Source organism: Strigops habroptila, chromosome 8 (assembly GCF_004027225.2).
Source record: "Strigops habroptila isolate Jane chromosome 8, bStrHab1.2.pri, whole genome shotgun sequence".
Classification (NCBI taxonomy): Eukaryota; Metazoa; Chordata; class Aves; order Psittaciformes; family Psittacidae; genus Strigops; species Strigops habroptila.
In genome coordinates, this window is record NC_044284.2 from 35,594,415 (window position 1) to 35,618,172 (window position 23,758).

General features: G+C 41.4%; 1 protein-coding gene across 5 annotated transcripts in view; it reads right to left on the reverse strand.

Moving 5' to 3' along the window:
- The window catches only part of DIS3L2 (DIS3 like 3'-5' exoribonuclease 2), a 198,530-nt gene that overhangs the window by 156,072 nt on the left and 18,700 nt on the right, over window positions 1-23,758 (reverse strand). For all 5 annotated transcript variants that reach the window (XM_030496021.1, XM_030496023.1, XM_030496025.1 and 2 more), the window contains 4 exons: window positions 21,854-22,012; window positions 21,410-21,552; window positions 15,568-15,621; window positions 11,269-11,370 (listed from right to left, as the gene is read on the reverse strand). In XM_030496021.1, coding sequence (XP_030351881.1) covers window positions 11,269-11,370; window positions 15,568-15,621; window positions 21,410-21,552; window positions 21,854-22,012 — 458 coding nt within the window. The remainder of the gene's footprint in view (window positions 1-11,268; window positions 11,371-15,567; window positions 15,622-21,409; window positions 21,553-21,853; window positions 22,013-23,758) is intronic.

The following is a 23,758-nucleotide window of genomic DNA, read 5'->3' on the forward strand; positions in this document are numbered from 1 at the left end:
AGGCAAGGTGCACAGCATGGCATTCGGGCCATGAGGAGGGGTAGGACAGAGCATGCCCAGCCTGCAGAGCAGCAGAGGTGTTGGTTGAGGCAAGTCAATGAAGACCAAAGTATCCGGATGTGAAATATCTGAAGGAAGAGTATTTGACAAATACTTAGTGCTTTCTTAAGCAATTGATCCTGAGCTAGGGAAACCACAGTGTTCAATCAGAGAGGGTGATACACCAACGTTGGGAGCTCTATTTCCTAATACCACAAAAACCCTGAACAAAGTTATGTATATTTTGTTGTCTGTCATTTTGTACAACACCCTTCCCTCAAGCACTGGTCCTCAGAACACATTATACATTGTTAGAGGAGATTAGTTTAACTGCAGATTTTGATTTTTTTTTTTTTCTTCTTTCACAAAGCACTTAACAGAAATCACTGCTTGGGAACCAGAGCTCAGAAGCACAGTCTAACAATTTATTTACAATCATAGCAACTAATTGCTCAAAGACAAGCCTCAGGCTCATTCCCATGTCACTGAAGTTGGCTGCTGCAGTGATGTGCAACTCATCCCAAGAAACCAGTGTTGTTAACTTTGCTTAAGTGGTTTTGCTGGCACAGAGGGTGGACAGTGGAGTAACTGACCACTGGATAATGCTGATTCCTTCAGTGACAATATGACAATAGCAGGAAAAAAAAAAAAAAAAAGAAAAGAAAGAAAAAAAAAAGAAAATTTGACATGTGGTAGCGGTTTTGTTAGCAAAAGGTCTGCCCAAGGTCTCAGTCAGCTCATAGGAAATTACTGTATAGATGGAGACAGTGCTCTGACAAGGCCAGCCTTCCCCTCCCAGCCTTTCCTTTACTTCACAGTGACAGCTGCCACCACACCTAGTCTTTGGGCTCCGTTATATCTTAGCCACTGATAGGAGTCACCCATGGGAAAGTAGGACCCTGGGACTAAAATGATGTCAGGTACCATGAAGAACATTTTCCTTTTTTGCTTTACAAACTCTTGAACTTGCAGGAGGTGAGCCATCCGCTTCTATGCTTTTTTTTCCCCCTCTACAAACGAATTTTAACAATGCATATCCTGCCAGGAAACGTTACCATGCATTAGTGATAAAGCGTTACATAAAAAGGTAAATTAAGTTTCCAAGACACAAATCTGAGCTGATAAACATATTACATCCACAGTTCAACAACTGCACAGAGAAGAATAAAGAATAAACAGTTTTAGAGAAAGCCTTGGGAATATGGGAGAAAAAACAGTAAGGGTAGATAAAGCAACGTCATGCTGTCAGAACGCTGCTCAGACTATGCATGAAGCACAGCTACTGAACTAAAATCAGATTAAACTAATGGCCATCCATTAACCTTGGGTATGTCTACATGGCACAATACAGACCAGAAAAGGTGAGCTCAAGCATCAGACGGCTTGCCAACACAGCACTCATCCATTGCATTAGACCCCCTGCTCAGCTAGATAAACAAACTAGGGCCAGATGAGCCATTTAGTCTCACCCAGGGGCAGCAGTGGTGGTGATGCTGCACAGCTCTTCAGTACAGGAGGCAGCAACTCCCAGCCAGGTGACACAGCTGGGCACAGTCACCGCAAACAATCACTGGTAGTTTCCTCTGGATAGTGCTCTAATATGCAGATACTGAAAGAAATGAACAGGGAGGCCATACGCCATACGCTGCCTCTCTAACACCAGCAAGCCAACTATAATTTAAGGGACAACTGCGAGACAATGGCTCAATGGAAAGGCATTCAGAAAGCTCCACAGTTGCCAGACTGCTTTGCCAAGAGCATGAGCCTAAAGGTCAGGGGACAGGACTAGGTTAGAAAGCGACTGCATTATAACAGGCAACAAGCTGTTCCCAAGGCAATGGGGCAGGACATGGGTCCCATAGCATCGCATCATCAGACACAGCTGGTTTCTGCCCAGATTTGCTATGGATGGGACCCTTTAGAGAGGATGCTTGCCACCCAACAAGCTCTCATCCTTGCACCAAAGGGAGAAGAGCTATGAGTCCAAACCTAAGCCAGACCATCAAAGCAGCTGTAGTTTCCACAAGGAGCTATAGCTGCAGACCTGAACTGCACAGAAAATAAAAAAAAAACAAAAAAACACCAGGCAATCTGACATCAAAATGCATGATAAAACCCTACAGGAAATTCACTTTACTGGGAAAATCAAGTAGGGCTTAGAGGTGAGTTTAGGTACCTAGCTACTGTACTTAAGGCTTTTACCAGAACTCCCCACCCCTTTGAACAGTCACTAGGTCAGGAATAAAGTGAAACTGCTGAGATAACCCTCCCACTTCACACAGTTCCTTGGGACTCTCCCCAGACAGCACAAACCTGGAAAACATGATGCCATGTGGGATTTCAAGAGACCACAGGAAAAGAGATGCCAATTTCTATAGAGCTTACAGACAAAAGTAGCCAACACTCATTTCCTCAACATGAGGAAGAACTTCTTTACATTGAGGGTGGTAGAGCACTGGAACAGGCTGCCCAGGAAGGTTCTGGAGTCTCCCTCTCTGGAGACATTCAAAACCTGCCTGGACGCGTTCCTGTGTAACCTGCTCTAGGTGGCCCTGCCTTGGCAGGGGGGCTGGACTAGATGATACTCAGAGGTCCCTTCCAACCCTAATGATTCTGTGATTTCAACAAACAGCAGCAAAAAGCAAGGAGAACAAGAACAGAGGGCTGTCCTGGTAGCTAGTTAATTAGCAAAAACATTAGTCAGGACTTCCAAGCACCAACAGGAACTAAGCAGAATATACACCTTTATGGAGGACTTTTTTCAGACAGAATAGAGAATGATGTCTGGGGAATTCTTCACCAGTCACTTTTTGCAAATAAAATACACAAGTGCTAATTAGATCACGCAAGTCTTCATTTTCACACTTCCAAAGCTGCTCAATTAAAAGTATGTGTTTTGGCACTGCTCTCTGTTTCAAAATAATTTAGACGAAGCTAAAAACAAATACTTCAACCCCAGGAGGTGATACAGCTGAAGATAGATGAATCATTAGTATACTGGAAACCTAAAAAAAAAAAAAAAGCAACCAACCAAAAACAAAAACAAAACTTGTACAGACAGACCTACTTTCATGAAACCCATTACTGTCTGACATAGAACACAGAAAACAGAAATAAACCAATAGAAACAACTGGAAAGAAAGGAAACATACAAATGTGACTGCCTTTTTTGGTAGTTACTAGATCAGCACTCTATCCTGCAGTATTTTCCTCCGGTTGTTACCAACACTGTTTAAAAAGCTTCCAGGTAGTTAAGGCAGGGACAAAAACTGGGAAGTGCAGACAGAATCTGGAACCTCCAAAAACCCACACCAGTTGTCTTATCAGTGAGCACTGAGGAATTAAGTACACAACTACTGAAGCAGTGAGGAATTTGGGGGAACAAATAATCAGGAGGAACTATAATTTGCCTTTCAGTGTTTTAAATGACCCTTCTCACATAAGAAATGTGATCAAAAGCATCATTTGCAATTCTTCAAGACATTGCAGAAAAAGATGCTACCATAATTACACATTCCAGGGCATTGATTTGTATGTTAATTGGGTCAAGGAAAATACCATGTAGCAAGCAAGACAGACTTCCTATGTTAGCAGTGTCTAGAAAACTGCTATTGATGTATATAAATCACTGGCCAGCTTCCACTGCGTGACAGTGCACCAAGAATAGACTCATTCCCAGTTCTTGTGATATGCCTAGCAGTTAGGGCATAAGCTTCAGAAATCCGAGGACAAGAGAATCCCCTCATAGTAAATAAGGTCACAAAGCTAGGACAGGTGGGAGTTGGAGGCCAGGAGATCTCCTCAACCCAGCTGTACTTTGCGTTGTCTAGGGAAAGACACAGGAATAGTGTCTGGTAGAAGGCACAATCATCCCAGCCCTTTGAAGGTAGTGGCATGCTGATTCAAAACCTAACTATTACACTTCAGACACCTTTATCTTAGGTAGTTATGAATTACCTTGTGACAACAACAAAATCGAGGCATCCTATCCCTGATGACAAATATCTTCCTTATCTCCAAGAACCACGTGGTTATAAATGAGGTCCCAAAACTTGCCCCAAAGAACCTGTTGTAGAAAAATCCCTGTCACTCCTCCAGCTGCTGCAATTCTTCATTTACATAAACCACCTCTATTTTAGATTCCTTGTCCCTCTGATTTATGGCTTTAAGAAAAATAAACATGAGTTAGGGAAATAAGGGAAGAAAGTTAATGAGCCAACCTCAGTAGCTTTGACCACATGTAAATACTGCAGCCAGTTGTTGTTTCTCTACCAGCCAATAACAAGAACAAACATGCAAATAGATATGCAGCACTCTTCCTTTTCTTCAGAACTTAGGATATGATCCAAAACCACCTCACCTAGCAACTTTAAAGATTAACAGCTTTTTAGTGTCATAGTAGCTCTCCATTTCTCCACCTATCAAGCTAAATTATGGGGTACAATGTCCTTAAAAAAAACAAAGCATAATATTAGCTGTACAAATTTTAGGTCATGTGAGACTTATCATCAGTACACCTTATTTAAATTTATTTCTAATTATGTAGGTCTGGGGGTGGGGGGGGGAACGGACTAGTGAAAATCTGGACAGTCTCTCAAGAAAGCAATTATAAAAAGTTATGTGACTTCAGTGTGCATGACATTCCAAAAACCAATCCCATCACAACAACAGGTATCCTGACACTCTCTTACAAGGTGTGGGCTCCAAATACTCATATGATATCACCAAATAAGTCTCCAAACTGGCAAACCCCAAACAGTTCTAAGAAACACTAATTCCACAGAAACCAAGAACTAAGGAGAGTCCAAAATGATAGTGATTATGTAAGAGACTGGATTAAGAGTGACCTACTGTGATGTGTCCATATTTACAGAAGACTTGGAAGAATAGCATTTAAAGCAATCACTTGAAGAAAAGTTAGTTGTTAAAGGAAACAACTCACTGTTCTAGATTATATTTATATGACCAAGGAAAAAAAAGTGATCAGGAACAGATACCAGGTATTGGCTTGACTCCTATTCTAAAGTAAGATCAGATGCCCCCACAAGCACTTCCTTCCATTCAAGATAAAGCTCTTCTAGCAAAACACACTGAAATTTAGTGGTATCACACACAACCTGAAGTCACCCTCATTACAAGGGGCTTATCTGCCATTATTCCACTGGGGATATAACAACTGACTACGTATGAGATGAATGGTTATTTAATGCTTGACTGTTCACCTAGGGGCAATGTTTATATCTTTTTCTGCATCTGTATGGCCAAACCACATCTGCAATGTAATTCTGCACTGGTAGGACAGGATGCAGTCAGTCAATAAAAAGAAGTTTGCCTTCCTCCCTAACTAAACAATTTGCCTTTTAATATCACTTTTACTCAGCACAGGAGGAAGAATAAAAAGGACATTAGATTGTTCAGAAAGTCTGTACCTTTCTTGTGATTTTATTATCTGGGATCCTGGTTCTGGCTTTCCCATCTAAGAGACAGAGGCAGGTACCGACAGGAAAGGTCCTTCTCAGGAAGATAAAGCTGCGTGCAACATCCAAAAAGCTGAAATTTCTGCCTCCTTGTTTTATACATTGAGGAGAAGGCAAGGGCTGAACACAGCATTGGGTCATGGCAATCTCACATAACCCAGATCATTATAGTAGTTTTATCATTATATACACTAAAAAGCATGCCAGGTCTTGTTATCAAAACTCACCATGTTAAGACATCGGTTGGTTCATTTCAAGTGATATTTGACTAACAAAATGTGAAAACAACATCTGCAAGAGGAGCAAATCTAATGCCACACATACCTTGGTGAGCAACACTTCCTATTTTCTCATCTTTTTTGCTACCAATCTACTGTATTGCTATTCCATACCCAGCTGGTTTGGAGCTAAGCAAAGCCTGGAAAGAGCCATACCAGCTCACAGCAAAGGCCCATCAGGCCCAGCAGTGTGGAACAACATATGGCCATTCAGAAAATGGCACAATCAGAAAGTAACCATGTAATGAAGCTTCTCCAGATTCCACCAATTTGTGGTTTGGGGATTTGCCAAGATGGGGAGAGGCATGCATGCACATGTGTGTGACCATCAACTTACAGCCCTCACTGTGAAGTCTACAGCAAAACATAAAAAAAAACCCCAACTACCCTTCCTCCCTACAGCATTCATCAACCTTTCAGATTTGTTAGAGCTCTGCTTTTCTGGACATCTTCCTAGCTGGCTTCTTAGGCTTCCCACTTTACTCCTGGATATCATGAATTACACTTGAATGTTTTTAGCATGCCAGAACACTTACTATTTCAATAATGACTTCTCCAGGACATTTTTTTTTTTATTATTATGAATGCAATGTTTCCAAACAACATTCTTGATTGTTAGACTCAAACAGTATTGCTGTGATAACCCTCTAAGAACCCCATCTCCTCCTGAGTTGCTGTTATCCTTACATTAGCTGGAAGATTTTGAGAAGAAACTGACTCTCAGAAGTATTTGGTTGAAATGAATCATTATTCACCAGGGCAAATCCAAAGCTAGCATCCCCTCTGGACAACTAATGGTTCATAGGTTTTCACCAACAGTTGGAAGCAGTGACTTGCCAAGATACGTAGCTCTGTTCAAAACATACATGGTGATATTTGTGATGTCTGCTTGAAATAAAATGTTCCTTCTTTGCATTTGTTTGTAATTATGCCAACAGCAGTCAAAGCTGGGAAAAGCGAACTGTAGTTTATATATTCTGTACAGAAAGTGTTTAAATATTTATCTCTGATGTATGACTCTAGAAGACACAGTTCGAAGATCTCCTGCTGTACAGAATTGTATCTGACACCTCAGTGTTGAACAGAACATATGCTTACATAAGCTATAAAGGCTTACTGTTTCTATTACCTTTGGACACTTCATGACTAAAATGCTAGACCCATTATTCCAATTATCCAGCAACACACACTGTACATAAATGAACAGTTCTACATCCTTGGCCTTGGAGACCTCCTGGCAACATCAAAAGAACTGAAAATAGTGCAAAGGAGCACTTTAAGCTGAAGAGGAAATGATTCATGAAACAACAACAAAAGATGGCACTTGCAGGCACAGATTTCTAAGGAACTGGAAGGTTCATCAGTCATCATTTTATGTACATATATAATATATGTCATTATCGTTTTTATACACCACTGCTGCAAGCAGATGCAGAACTGGAGATCTCTCCTGCATATTGTAGCAAGCAATACGGGGTTGGACCCCAAAATTCTTTTCAGGCAGTTTTGAGCAGTTAAAAGTCCTTGTCTGGGTACTATTTTCAGACTAAGACTCTAAAATTTCAACCATAGCATGCAATGAGTGAGACGGTTGTCATGAAAAACATTCCACATTATAAACTACTACTCTAAAAGCATCAGAGATTGGGCCAGGAATCCAAGCCCCAAGTGATACCAAATTACTTATTATGCTATTTTCTTCGACTGAAGAAATTACATCTTGCAAGAAAAACCAAAACATATATCTAAAATTAAACAAATTCTGTCTGGCAATTAAGTAGACAGTAAAAGAGCAAAAAGAGGTTGTGAGGAAAGATGAGTTAGGTTTATCCTTTATACTGACATGCTGCTTCCCTCCTTGATGAGCCTGAGAAGTACTGCTGCAATCATCATATCACCATTTTTTTTTCCTTCCAGTAATTATGCCACTGTATAATTGAAGCTCCTGAAATTGATGTAAGCACAGCTCCATAAAATATAATAAGAACCCACAGGTGGAAGTTAAAATAGTGAAAATCAGTCAAGAAATAAAATAACTATTTTTCTTCTTTATCAGAAGAATTGACAAGGACTGAGGAAAATCCTCTGTCACTGGCTATCATCTTTTATCATGGCGTTCTTCCAGAAGATAAAGGCACAGATTCAGGGAAGCCCTACAGTGTTTGAAGTAAGTTTGAAGTAACTTTGAAGTAAGTTTGAAGTAAAAGTTTGAAGCAAGTTTGAAGTAAGAATGGGACAGTCTAGCTAACTGCAACGATACTCTGACTTCATTTGCTAAGAGTAGGTTAAGTACCTGGAAAAACATTCTAAGTCAAATACCTTACTTTGCAAAAGCTAAATATTTGAAAGTTACCATAGCACCTCAATATTCCCAAGATGTAACACAAGAGGACAGGAGAGGAACTTCTGAAATACAGCTTCCAAATACAGTCACCGAAACGTACGCCACTCAACCCTGTCAGGAAGCAGACAGCCACCTTCTTCAGGAGCGCAAGATAACAGATTTCAGGGACAAAATGTCTCTCCCTCGAGCTGGTGGGGTCACACTGAAATTTCTGGCTCTTAATCAGAACTAATAGTAAGCACAGAAAAATGAACTGACAAACTGATCATCGCTGAACAGCAAGCAGCTCTCCCAGAGGATGTATGAACAAACAGAGCTGTAAGACTAGACAGAGTAAGCACAGGGAGGATGATGGTAGCTCCTTAAAGCACTTGATGCACATGCAGGGAAGGACATGATGTTGAGAAATTCAAGCCTGATAAATTTCCCACCACTGAGCCAGGAAGTGGACAGCTGGAGGAAGAAAATCTTGCTGTCTTTCTCAAGAAGGTATTACATAAAGTAGAATCATGCACCTAGAGTATTTTACCATCCCCTTACATTTCACTGTGGCATTTATACTTGTAAAGTATCACCATTACAAGCTCAGCAGAACACAGTATATCCCTGGAGAAACTGCTCTCACATGGTGCTTTATTCTCACATGTATGTACTTAACCCACAAAGACTGACTCATTGGGTACGGGGCAGCTCCTAACGTCCTCAACTCTTCAAGCAAACGCACAGATCTTCCTGTCCAAAATCCATAGTTTTACTTGTCACAGGTTTTCTCCCTTCCTCCCATTTACACACATAAATTGAACCAAGGTTCCAGCTAAGACCTGCCACTACTGGGATGCAACATTACACTGTGACTTTGCACAAAGTGATCTACAGCAGGAATCATCTTCACTAGCAAGGGGAAGATCTTCCCAGAGCATATAGAGGCCATCCAGGGTGCTGGCAACTCAGAAGGCACAAACCCACCATGTTGCTGTAACAGCAACCTTACCTTGTGCAAGACCCTGGGTTACCAGCAAAATAAAAAAACCCCAAACAGTTCAGTTCTCAGTGGAGCACAGACTAATGGGTTGGGAATAGTGAACCATACAAACAATCAGCATGCACATCTCAATCCTAACAAATCAATATGTACAGAGCCTGTAAAGTCTCCTCTGAGAGCATCAGTTATACCATACATCTGATTTACATTTTAATAATTGAAGCTGTTCATCTTGTTCCAAAGGCCCAGTGGGTAGGAGAAAACCCTTAAGACACCTATGTAGCAGCTTTGCAGCAGCATGAGACTAAACAAATGGAAAAACCTAAAATAGGTTGCGACAGTTGATCATTAATCAGTATGAATTACTTGGCAGAATACATTATCTTTCAGTGCAACTTGGTGGCACCTTTCCCAAAGAACTAATACAAATATGAGCACATAGCGAGAGATTCAGGGAGCCGGGGAAAAGGGATGTCATCACTGATTGAGTTGCTGATGGCGAGAAACAAAAGATGAGACTACATAGTGCAGCACCTGTGTAGCTGAAAAACATGACTGGCATGTTCCAGCTAATGCATTTGGCAAGGTTAAATTTACCAGGGAAGAATCATAATCATACTACAGAACACTGAAGTCTTCTGAATTGCCTTCTTGCAGTTGGACAGCACTTCACCACCAATTGTGTTTATTCTAGCATTTTCCCAGGACATGAAGAATATTCTAAACCCTTCCTCTTGTATTCATAAAAGAACGTTACTGTTGAACACATGAAGGTATGAGGATATAAGAGAGAGAGGCGTTATCTTTGTTTAGAGCCAGATATAAACAGAAAACTGCAGACAAAGCTTCCAGCTCAGGCAGCCTCTATCAAGCCTACAAAGAAGTCCTTGTGCTGGCAGGTCCTGGCAAAGGATCTAAGCACCCAAACGATTCCATTTTTCCAAAACTCTATGAAACAGTCTAAAACAAAAGAGAATTTATGTATATGGATTTGGTGATCCAAACATATAGTAATCATGACAGATTTAGTGAACTGGGCTCTTGAATAGCTATCAAAGAAATTTTGCTATGACCCCCAAAATTGGCTTTCAGAGGTTACATGTTTAACAGCAGACCTCTTTCCTATATTTGTATATGGATACATCTGCAGTATCTTAGATGCCACTTATGACTGCCTTTTGCATAAGGTAGTTTTGCATTTACATGTGTCAATAAATACTTAGGTGGTTTACTCATTTTATGTATACTTAAAAGGAAGAGACAAGTTCTAATATGTTCCAAACCATTATTTCCATTACTATTAGATTTGAACAGAGAAGGCAGAAGGTTCAGCAAACGACCAGACTGAAGACCTTGCATTTGCAAGCCTAAAAGCATGTAACTTCAAAGGCAGCCAGAGAAGGTACCTAGAAGAAGTAAAAAGTCCCTACTCTGCTGGAATCACCCTCACTATTACTTCTGTCCAAAAGATATACAATAGTCTTTACATTCTCAAGAAGAGATCAAAAACCATGTCTGGAAAACAATTATCCAGATGTTTGAAAGGACTTTGAGTTTGATCACTGAAAGGAAATAAAGAGTGGTCTTAGTGAAATTTTGAGATGTGAAAATGAACAATGGACTGTCCTACATTTGCATTGTTCCAGTCGTTTCACACATTCTTCATTCATGTAAAGAAGAGTATTACCACAAAATCTGGAGCTGTGACAAGATAAGCTTTCCATGAACTGAGGACCCACAAATTAAAGTTAATCATTACTACAGCTTTGTGAACAGCACTTGTCAATAGATGAGCAACTGCAAACACCTACACAGAGCTGCCCAATGCCACAACATGAAGACAGCTAAATAACAGATAATAAAAGTCACTTCTGACAAGCATGCTTTGAACTAGCCTCGTTGTTAGACTTCTCCATACGGTAATAAAACAGGCCATTCTATGCAAGGAGTAATGTTTCAACTCTTTAGGTATCACTTCTTCCAAACTTTGTAATGGATAAAGTGTTTTAATCTATAGCAGCATAATCTGCAATTTAACTAATCTGATTTGTAGGAAATTCTCTGTTCACTGTCTCAGTCCCTAAGCTTAGTGAAGAAAACAGTAATAAGCTCTTTCTGTCAAATCATAGAAAAATATACTAAACTGACCTTCCATTGCTCCTTGGGAAGCAGTTTCACCACCACAATGTCACCATTCAGGGCTCTGTTGCGAGCAACCACTCCGTCAATAAAGATATCGCGAGTCCCATCCTAGTCAAAGAGGGAGAAAAATAAATGCCAGACCAAAACATATTGAATTACAGTTGTTATGAGATTTAAAACGCTGTCATCAAAAAGACACACACCCTGGTGAGACAAATATCCTGCAGTTGTGCACGGAAATTAAATGGATTCACCATATGCCCTTCAACATGCAATCTTTCAGCAAATAAGCTCCTTTGTATGTATGTGCCAGTACAGTAGTTCCACACTATTTATTTAAGACAGAGCCAAGCCCTCAAGATGTATTGTCTGCAAGCTCTGCTCAGTTCCTCTACAGTTACTCTTGGGAGTGGGTAGAGAGTTTTCTGTAGTCACAGCTCTTCAGACATTAAATTCACAGCTCAAACACTCAAAGCCATTGTTAAGAACATGTTTACAAGAACGTTCATAAAGTGCCCCATGCAGACCTGCCTGCTGCTCTCCTGGTGAGATGGGAAAGCAGGGACACGCAGCTTTGGGATCAGCAGGTCAGTCTGTGAGGGTGGCCTGGAGAGTGGCCAGGGATGCAGTCTCTTTTTTTTTTTTTTTTTAAATGAGTTAACACAATATATTCTGCATTTGGCACAAATAATGTTAGAAGAGATTCCCAAAAAATGATGACTACAGATGCCAAGTGAAAGCCAGAAGATCTTTTACTGTAACAGACATGTTAGGACACCTTCTCCCAATACTCTCGGTTAACATCCTTGCACAAGAGCCCCTAGTAATTGTACGCACTATGATTATCCACTCCAGACATGTTTGGCATTCGGCTAATCTAGATTTAGTTCAGAAGATTTTCTTCATGGGGTGAATAAAGACGAAGTTTCCTGAAGATTCCAACACAAAGGTTTTAGTTTTTAAAGGATTGCAAGTTTCGTCCTTTCTGTTGGCTAATTATTGACAGTGCTCTTGCTGTTTTCATTACTGTTTCCCCATAATTCAGTATATGAAAAATTCCATGTGTCTGTTTATAATGCCATAAATGTGTCAAACAATATGAGTATTTAGTATCGAAATGAACGGTCAACATAGTTTTTCTAGAAAGAGCTATCTTTGAATAGTTTTGAGGTCCAAAAAAAAAAAAAAAAAAAAATAGTTTATTTAGATTAGTACTTCGTTTTTCAATGAGAAAACCAACCTCACAAGAATTAAAATCTTCATCACAATTTTAGTCACTTCTCAGATATACACTCCTGAGTCTCATACGCTTGAGTAAATCCAATCAGAACTACCAGTACGCTCAGCCTCCAAGAAAAACTTTTATAACCTGAAAACATGCAGCCCTAGTATCACACAAATATCTTCCTCTGCTTAGATACCAAAACAATAAAACGGCACAACCCTGCCATGATGTGAAACTAAGGCTGTCCTCCAAGAGACCAAATTACTCTTAGAAAGAAAAGCAGCAGCAGCTCAACAGCTGTGTGAAAGCTGCCTCCCATGACAAGATGCAGAAAAATTGCAAAGCCTCTTGGACCAACATAATTCAAATTGGAAACTGTTCTTTTAAAAAAGCCAGATTTTTTTACACATGGTCTTTTTCCTCATTTCTCTCCACCCTCTCCCTTCTGCCCCAGCTCTTTACTTAAATCCACCACGCACATAAAAGAAAAGTTCAAAGTCACTTTCTAAGGAAAATGCCTGTTTAGTTTTTTTTTTTGTGTGTGTGTATCTGTAGCTGCTCTGCACTGCAGGACACAGGCTGGCATTCACAATAATTTGTTTGTTCTACACTTTTTTCCTTCTCTCCTGTGCCCAAGAAAATGCAAGGCAGACCACTCCCCTCCATAAAGATGCCTGATGTGTCAATACCACCTAGTTAAAGCTGCATCTCCATACTCTGCAAGAGTCTTGTCTTGAATTGCAGCCAGTCATTCTCATCCCAAACAATACACCCTTATACATACATATATAAGCACACACTTACATATGCGTATGCACATCTATTTTACAGCAGTTAATTTCAATGCCTGCAACAAAGCTGTAATTAGGAAACTGCTGTCAGTTTTGGGCTCTCCTCCAAAAAGAAACATTTCTATATCTCATACTCCAGGCTCATGATTGTTGGACGAACTTATGCACTTCCAATAACACTTGTGCATCCCACTTTTTCCTTCAGCATCCCATACTCTGCGCAGCTGGCACTTCAGATTACTAATGCAATTGAAATGGCAGTGAATCACAACAGAACACAATCACTTGAAAAGTCTCAGCTGCCCCTGGGGTGCATATACTGTATTGGCCACAATGGCATCAAGACTTCTGCAGCCCTCTCCAGGGAGTACCAGGCTTTTACTGCTCCATGACCACCTGTGTATATTGCTGGCACTGCTCTCTATCCCTCTCTGACAAGAGGGGGATCTGCAATGCTTTCATCTGCTCTGGAAGTGCCTTCCACAAGCACAGCACCACCACAGTCACTCCACCATTCCTGCTCAGCAGTATTATTCTTCACATTGACAATGCCGTGATTTCAAATCACACTACTTTGTGCAGAAAAGACACAGATGTGTGGCAGAGATTTAAATGCTCGGATCTATTCTGTGGGTAGGTTTCAAGAGAAAGGCCCTGGGCCTTCCCCTCAACTCTTCATGCAACAATGAGACAAGCAGACAGAGCACATGTGCAGCAAGAAACACTCTGGGATTTCTGGTGTTAGAAGGTGAACAGCTGTTGTATTTGAATTCCATAAAGCCATAGCCAAGTCAGAACTGAAGAGAAAGGGGTACAGTGCCCTAGTCAGCAGCAGGAGAGAAAGGGTGATTTTTCACAGCTGCAGCTTTTGCAGCATCTGGCAAAGATGGGAAGTCCTGCAGAACATGACAGGCTGCAAACCCTCCATTATGCCAAATAACATTATACTAAGGATAAGCTTCCTAAAACATCTGTCTTAAAGTGAGGACTGTGTCCACACCACCCAGAGTCATGCTCATGCAGGTGTTGATTCTGCTTGTTACCAGAAACCAAGCTGGTTCTGGTATTCAGCTCCAAAAAGAGCAGAAAAGTAGAAAGATAGCTGAGATAACAGCCTCACTTTATCGTCCCTGATGTGTGTGTTCCTGCTTGCAGAACAGAGAGCAAGTGACTGTAAAAGGCAACAGACGGATACTAGGTGTGATTAGGGGTAAAGCTTCACATCCAAGTCAACCCATGTGAGTAGCTAACCTTGCATTTTATAATTTCAGAGAATACATTTAACAGCTTACACTTACGCACCTGCAAGGACACCTGTAAAGGAAGGATCACAGTTCCTTTCACACACAGTACTGCTCTCCTGGTCTACCACAGAGCTGCTCAGTACTTCTTCCTCTAGTTAATCTACTTTGTGCACCCCCCTACCTTCCTCCATCCCTGTAATGCTGGCCTTCTCTAACAAACTGGGCTCCAAAACATTATCCCAAATCAACAATGCGAAATGACAATGCCACAAATTTCAAGCCTTTCAATCCAAGCCCCCAAACAATAGCACTGTCAGTAGCAGGAACAACAACGGAGTCAGTGTTTCACTGTTTGAGGGCAGGCTCTGCCTTCTCTCCCCCACACCAACAAAACATTTCAATATGAAACTCTACCTCGCTGATGGCAACATTTTGACCAAGTCAGTTCCAGATAAAAAGCCCTGGCTGCGCCAGCTGTGAGGTCACCTTCCCTACTGGAAGTCCCTGAAACTGCAAGAGCCCTTCTTTTCTGTCAAAATAAGGAAAGAAGAGGTACAAGCCAGTTCCTTGTGACAGAAGCACGTTCCAAGCCAAAAGAGATAGAATCTGTGCAAAAGCGGGCACATGAAAAGGAATCACACATATTATTTCTGGAATGACTTTTCAAATTACCTCATGCAGCAGGTCAAAAATGGAGAGCATATTTGTTTAGGGAAGATTAACCTAAATCAGTGGAAAATCTATAAAACCTCTGCAGCTATAAACCAAGGGTTTCCAATTACACTATCTGGCGGTCCTCAAACCTGACTTCAGCTGGCTTCTATGGAACCCAGCAGTACCCCCAATTTCAGCACAAGCTAAGTAAGTAGTTCTGTGAGGTATGAAAAAGCTGTATTTGTTTGGGAATATCTGATTTAAAAGAAAATCCAGATCATGTTCATTTATTGCAACTCATTCACCTCTGAGTGACCTCTTGTGCACAGCATAACTCTTATCCTAATGCACCTTTACTTATGAACTTTAAAGCTTACAAAATTGCACTTACTGGAGATGGAATGAAGGCTTCATGGTACTTCTTAGGATTTATTCTCAAGGGTCCCTTGAAAAAAAGAGAAGAAGGAGAAAGATTATGCCTGAATCTTATTAATTTTATATAACATCACTTAAACTAGAGAGCTGTGGGTGATATATCTACTGTGAAACATGAGAGATACATCTAAATTTCCATTATACATCTCAAGTCTTGACAACTTAGCATCTGAGCAATTTCAAGCCAAAAAGCAGTTTCATGATAGGCTTAAGCTGATCCACTGCAGTCTGTCATTGAAGAGATGTTGAATCATTAGTTGTTGCTGCTACTGGGTGAACTGAGGATCCAAGCCCTCCTTCTCCCTTCATACATTGTCTGCTGAGTATCCACCAACTTCATTAAACAGACAATAGAAACAATTTGTTTTACTCTGTTTTGGAAAGGCAGAATGCTGGTTTTGCTTATTTTTGAGGGCAGAAGGAAAGAGGAAAAGCTGGCCTGGTGAGCTAGCATGGCAGCTGGTATCAGCCTTATGGGGCTCTGGCTGCTTAGGCTGTTCCTGCAAACAGACAGTAGCAGTAATTCTGTGATAAAGAACATTTCCAAAGAAGAATCAAAAGGATTTTCCAAAAGCAAACATTTAAAGTCTACAGGATTAAATTCTGTTTAAACATGTTTAAAGTCAAACTATCTTAAATACATTTGAAAGTCCACGGTCTATCTATTTCTGCATTGTCATCTGCCAACTCAAAGCTCAAGTCACCTGCCACAAATTCATATCACCCCTCCAAAGTAAACCAACCAGTTTTGCAACTGGTGCTCAGGTCCATCCAAGAGAAAAGAAGAGCCAACCAAGGACTCACAGGCTACACGGCAGTGCCACCCTCATCCCAAAAAGGTCCTGGGAATTATGATCCAGGTGACTGTAGTTAAAACTGACAGCACTGGATTCTTACGGAAATACAACTAGGTATCTGCCTTCAGACAAGCTTCTGTTTTGGGCCGAAACTTCAAAACTTTCTCCACTTGTGTATTTGAAATAATGTTGGCCAATTTGTCATACGAACAGATTCCATCTGTTTGCACTTCTGTGTTAAGCAATCATAGGAACCTCTCACAGGAATTGCTTCCTTAAAAATTTACTGCAGCATTTAATTTTTTTATGTATTCTGGGAAACGCTCAAGATGATAGGAAAATAAAGCTGATTACATGTGAAAGTTTTGCTGCCTTTAAGAATTTGCAGATTTATGAAGGTTTTCCATTGTTTTTATTCGCTTAAGTTTGGAAATACCAGCACCAGATATTGTATATACTTTAGGCACTATTTGAATATTTTTCTATGATGTCTTATTTTATGCCTTATGTAACTAGTATTAACTAGCCACATGGCAGGCACAACCCAGGACAACAGCACGAAAACAAAGATGACCCACTGGGAGCAACCCTGGGGATATTTTATGCTTAGGCAAAGTGAGAGCTAACTCACTGTCATCAACCTCTATTAATATTGGTACTCATTGATGGAAAAGTTTCAATGTTCTTTTTTCTCCTCTTATTTCCCAGAATCAGCCATCAAAAACAATATGCTGTTAGTAAAGAAAGATGCTACCGAGAGAAAGGAAAAATTGAAAAAGGATGGTTGCCCTGCTCGACAAGTCAAACAATTCCCATACTAGCATCTACCCACCAGTTCAAAGCAGATGACTGGATACCCTGTGTAACTCTGCAGAATTCCCTCGAATAGTTTGGGACAGCTGTCAATCAGCCAGGTGCAAACGCCCATTATGCGCGTGAAAAATCAGGTTTTGTGTCCATGGCCCAGAGGGCGCCAGAGCGGCTACACACACATGGGTGCCCAGCTCCAGCAAACACGCAGAGGAGCAAAGTGTTACCGTGTTTACTATGCAGCGAGTTTCTCTACATTTTATATGCACAACCTAATTATGATCAGATTAGAATTCTTACGTCAAGTAGCATTAAAATACTTCTGCTCTTTCCTTTAAGCAAGGAACTCCCAAAATTTATCTTAGAAAGCAGATGGGCTCTATTATCTGTGCCTATGAAAATCCTATTTACAATGTTGTACATTTCACGCTGTGATATCATATCTGGAACCAGTCACTCTCCCCATCTGCAATGAACAACTGTTCTCATATGTGTGTTAGGGGGTGAGGATCTGGCTGCAGAGTCTCATGATGTCACACTGATGTTGTATTATTTTACAATAGCTTGCAAATAATAGCTGCTAAATTTATCAGTGGTTTTATGTCAGTAGAGCTTTTGTTTTGAAAGGGAAGAGAAAGGTTTGCTGGAAGGTTTCTAAAACATTTTCTGATGATTCAAGTCAGCTTCCCACATACTTGCAAAACAGTTTCTAACCTCATTGAGCTTCCACAGCGAGATACAAAAGGGTCATGATTTCTCAAGTTGCTCTCCTAGAACCAGGGCAGGCAATACTCAAACTAAACTTCAACCATCTCAAATCAAGCACTAGTATGTAACAGCTATCATAACACACTTGACTAGGTTTGTTTGTATGTACAAAACACCAAAAAAGGCCAGGGTTCAAATATCCGCTTGCTACCAAGGCCACCTTTGAAAAAACAATCCATGAAAATGAGGGAAACCCCAGCCTTCACACCCACAAAAGAACAGCTTTCCAAGGAAAAACACCCTCTTAACAGCAGAGCAGGCCCTGCACCTCTGTACACTGCTCACTCCTGCTCCGCCTGACCCCAGCAGCCCTTCAGGGAGGGTCTGGGAGACACTGGAGGCGTGGAGCAGACATGAGTTTCTGGCTGGCGCTTCACAGGATGATTATGGTCCTTTGGGTCAATGTTCCTTACTACATAACCTGACTAAATCTGTTGCGTGTAGCCAACACCATTCGCTTCTGTAGCTATGCAAATTTTGTTATTCAATTTTGTTTGCCTTCAGACCGTCCAATGTGATTCCATCCAACATGATATGTTTAGTGTTTGCTCGCTGCAGACAGTTTTACAGGCAGGGAAGTTGGAAGTCTATGCACTCTTAAGCGCCTAATCTCAGATCCCCTTTCTTTCAGGACACCTCCACACACGTCACATGATTAGATGAATCCAGGAATCCTGCAGGGCACAATTCTCCGTGCTACTTATCAAAAACTGAGTTATGTCAGATACAGTACCAGAAGCTATTAAGACTATTATTATTGACAGACGTCAGCACCCATAAAGATAAGACTGTTGTTCTTCCTGACCTAGGACTACTTAATCTTCATGGCACTCATGTTTTATCTGACTGATCTCTACATCTGCCAGTAGTTTTTCCATAGGTTGAGCTTTCAGGAGCATTTAGTTGAGTAGCTGCATTGCCAGTGTCCTGCAACATCCTTGGAGTTCATGGTAGGGTCTTTTCCCTCCAAGAAATCTCTCAACTTCTCATACAAATATATGCAGATCCACTGTTTCCAGGATGCTCCAGGGGACAGTTCCTGCTCAGGGTCATGCTGCTGTCTCGCTAGCACTCAACTTTGCTCAGGACCACCAGGTTCAGACCAATAGGTTTGTTTTCCTCTTCCACAGGCTCCTGTGGAGCATTTTTGCAGTTTACCACACCAGACCAATGCCCTGCTTTTGGGGATTAAAACTACAGGTATTTGTTCACTATGTCTCTTGCTGTTGTACAGAACAGTGCTGAATATGTGTCTATTCACTGAAGTCGCTTTCAGGATCACACCTATGCTGGTTGAGACTGCAGTTATGAATGGTCTTGATGAGATCATACAGATGAATGAGCTGAAGATGAAAGATGCTGAGCCTGGATTCTCATGATCTGACACTCAGCCCTAAGTGATTATACCTAGCTTCTACAGCCTCAACTGTTCCCCTGAGATGTGGAACTGGATGAAAAGAAAATAGATACAGCTTCAGAAATATGTATGGAAGAGTATGACTCTCCCAGTTACGCAGCACATGACCTGAAACAGACACTACGCATTTACAAGAATTAAGGATTCTTTTGCAAGAGAGCATGCAATCACAGGTCCCCTGGGACTCAGCATTTCAATGGGATTCTCAGGTAGCAGTCATAGTCTGATGTGCCTCATCTGCAGCTGCACTCCACCTCGTAGGCAGTCTACACATGCTGTACTTAATGATATCAGGCTGCATTGCCGAAAACACTCCTGAAGTTTAAGGCAGAAGCTTAAGTTGCTGCCATATGCCACTGCAGCCATGGGGAGAAGTCATAGCTTGAGGCTCCCATTTCTACCCTCACCATTTGCTTCCTACTGTGGATGTCTATGACAGTCTTTAAAAAGGCACTGGCCTAAGGTCTGGGTAGCCCAGTGGACCACTCTGATCATCAGCAGGGATATGCCACAGTCATTTTTCTGAAAATTAATAGCTCATCAGATTGGTCTTCAGGACAGAATCAGGCAATCTTATATGCAGAATCTTCATTACACCTCCGGAAATTATGCCATTGTGTTATTATAAAAGAACTACTATGCAATTATAACAAGAAATCAGACAAAAAGTGAAGTGATGCTATTTGCAACTTCAGTGTATTGATGAAAGTATCCTATCTCACTGGCATTGCAACACTAACTGGCAATGCACCAGTGTGTGCTTGGGTAAACTGTACCCCAGCATGAGTATCTGTCATGACCTCACTGACTTCCATGTGCCTTTTTCCCCTGAACAGTCTGATCTCACTGGAATACCAGGTGTGTCCTGAAGAACACTATGCCACGTTGAGGACTGAACCATAACAGTGGTTCTAGAATGCCATCTTCTTCTCCTACTCCTCAGGGAACTTCAGCCATGCCTGCCTCTACTCAAAACCCTTTCCAAGATCCAGCTACCCACACGTATGGCAGACCCTCCCCACATTTTACTAGACATTCAGAGAAGAATTGGTGCCTAATTATGGCTGCAGTTTTGCTGCTCCAAATGGGAGCACAAAGTCCAATTTTTGATCTTTAGAATCTGTAACATGAGAACATGCTTACTGCTAGCTGTTCAAGGCAAAGAACCACACACACACGCAAATGATTTTCTGTATCTTGATGGGCTCTTCAGTTCCATCTACTATCTGTGCCTTACTTCAGTAAACCATACACTGTCATCGGTGGCTACATCAGCCCTATGGCCTTCGCAGGGTGCAATGAAAATTACGCAAGCAAATCAAGGGTGTGTACCACTACCTTGCCATTTGATACCAATTTAATCAGTGACATCATAGTTTATAAATAGTTATTGCAATGCCCTGGTAGGCACAGTCCTATGAGACCCCACAAACCAGAGCACTACCTGCACCATCACTCTCCCTTTTTTTTTTTGTGGGAGGGAGACTTCTGGGAAGAGTTGATAGACTGAAAAAAGAAGAGGAGATCTGGAAGCAGAGTTGTCTGCACCTCATTGCTGAGGACTAATTAAAATCTTTATGGGAATTTTCAACAAGAAGTATCTTGCTAAGGGCATTTATTTTTACTTACACTGAAAAAGACAGAGGCTGCCAGCACCTCTTGTGTTTTTGGCCATCATTTGTAAAAGCAAGTGTCTCCACAACAATGACTATCATGGCTAGCAGACCATCCAACCAGAACTCTGCAATTCATCATGAGTGTGCATCAGGCATTTTACAGGATTGTAAAATCAGGGCAAGCAAACAAAAAAACTACATTTTAGCTTAACGTAAAAATTTTGTTCCACTTCTAAAACCTTCTGAAAAAGGGAAAAAAAATCTTCCTCTAGAATCTACAAATGGTACATCAGTTCCCTGTCATGCAAACAACTGACACTGATTTCCAACAACTGCCTATGGTTTCCACAAACTTATCATAAGAACATGGACATTTTATGTTCCAGGCACCTGAAGTAGCTCTCCCCTTTTCAGTCCTGCTGATACATCTTCTTTTGACATGTAGGCTTCAAATACACTCTTCTTCCTCCCTCGAGTGGGTTTATTTAGATTCTTTCTATCACCTGATGTTGGGACAGCAGCACAGGATCCTCCTGCAAACAAAAATTCGTAAGTGTTATCTTGCCCACCAAACTTGTCTATGTATCTTAAGAGCAGCTGTACAGAGGCTTTGTATTCAAAGTTGAACTTCTGAGAACAGTTTACGTAGAAATACTGGCACCCAACTTCAGAGCACCGAAAAGCCTGGAATAATCATATTTTACAAAGAATCAACAGTCTTTTACAGCTCATTTTAGAGTTAAGAGCATTCATCCCAGCCCATCTTTTAATAGTGCCAAGCACATGCTTCAGGGCAGCTTATTCCTGAAGCCTGTACACACTCTGCTTTAATACCTCTGGGAGTTCCCAGTTGTCTAGGATTTATTCTGCTGTCTGAATTGTTCATTGTTTCTGTCTGCGATTCAGAGAGTTGCCTCTTCCTATCGAAGTTCTGGGGAGTTCTTGCAGATTCAGAGTTGTTTCTGGTCCTTGCATACCCTCTCTTTTCTGCACCTGAAATCAAATACAGGTTTGAAATAGCAGTGGATGGAAGAGGAACCCCATTGACAGCTTGGTCCTAGTGAAACTCATGGTCTGCAGTACATAAATGCAAGTCACAACTGTGAGTCATGCTCTTTATCCAAAAGAAATAATGTCTTCATTAGTTCATTTGTAATCTGTTGGCTCTTTGTGCCTCTTAATCCATCACTAACTTATTTCAGAATAAATAAAACTCTGGAAATTACGGTACTAAAGTTGGATACAACCCTTCCAAAATACTGGGAAATTCATTAGAGCACATAAAATGTGAAATTGTTAAACTGTTTCCAAAGCCTCCACCCCATTAAGCCCCCAAGTAGTGAGAAAATATAACTTCTCTACAATTTAATTAACTAGTTCAGGAATCAAGAGGAAGAAAAAATCTCAACAACCCACTCTGGAATAATTAACTGTTGCGCTACCAGAGGCAGCACAGTACACAAAGACATCACAAAAAAATGCCAAGGCTCCAAATGTCTAGCTTGCTCAGAATAGACCAAAATACAAAAATACTCTGCAAAGACTCACCCCTTCCTTTACTGCCATCACCCCAGCCCCTTCCCTACAGCCAGGAGAGCAAGCAGCAGCTTCCAAAGCATATGCCAATGCTGTTCCATGGATCAGCACATTGGAATGCAACCCAGCACCGTGCAGCTGCCCTCTTGGCCCTCCACCTGGATACTGAACATGTCATCACTGCTTTGCCTTCCAGCCCCTCCTGGCTACACTCCTTGGGTCCAAGCTTGTACCTGCAAGTCAGAAAATGTGCAATGCCAACTTATTCGCAATGGGGCTATGCAAGTTACAAGGCAAGTTTTCTACATATGGTATCCTTCACAAACACAATCACAGATTGCTTCATGGAATTAAACAGAAGGAATGAGAAAAAAGTGTTTAAAAAGCTGTATAAAAATAAGCAGAGATCAAATTCGGTACAGTAAAAGAAAAAGCAGTGTGATGTGGCTGACACACTGGAGGGAAGGGATGCCATCCAGAGGGATCTTGACAGGCTGGAGAGGTGGGCCCATGTGAACCTCATGAAGTTCAACAAGGCCAAATGCAAGGTCCTGCACCTGGGTCAGGCAATCCCAAGCACAAATACAGGCTGGGTGGAAGATGGATTGAGAGCAGCCCTAAGAAGGACTTGGGGATATTGATTGATGAGAAGCTCAACATGAGCTGACACTGTGCACAGACAGCCCAGAAAGGCAACTGTATGCCAGGTTGCATCAAAAGAAGCGTGATCAGCAGGTCAAGATTGGTGATTCTCCCCCTCTATTCTGCTCAAGAGACCGCACCTGGAGTACTGCATTCAGCTCTGGAGCCCCTAATATAAGAAGGATGTGGACCTGTTGGAGTGAGTCCAGAGGAGGCCATGAAGATGCTTAGAGGGCTGGAGCAGCTCTCCTATGAAGACAGGCTGAGAGTTGGGTTGTTCAGGTCTCCAGGGAGACCTTAGAGCAGCCTTCCAGTACCTAAAGCGGCTGACAAGAAATCTGGAGAGGGACTTTTTACAAGGGCCTGTAGTGACAGGACAAGGAGGAATGGCTTTAAACTAAAAGAAGGTACATTTAGATTAGATATTAGGAACAAATTCATCACAATAAGAGTGGTGAGACACAGGCACAGGTTGCCCAGAAGAACCCCATCCCCAGGAGCATTCAAGGATAGGTTGGACAGGGCTTTAGCAACCCGATCTAGCGGAAGGTGTCCCTGCCC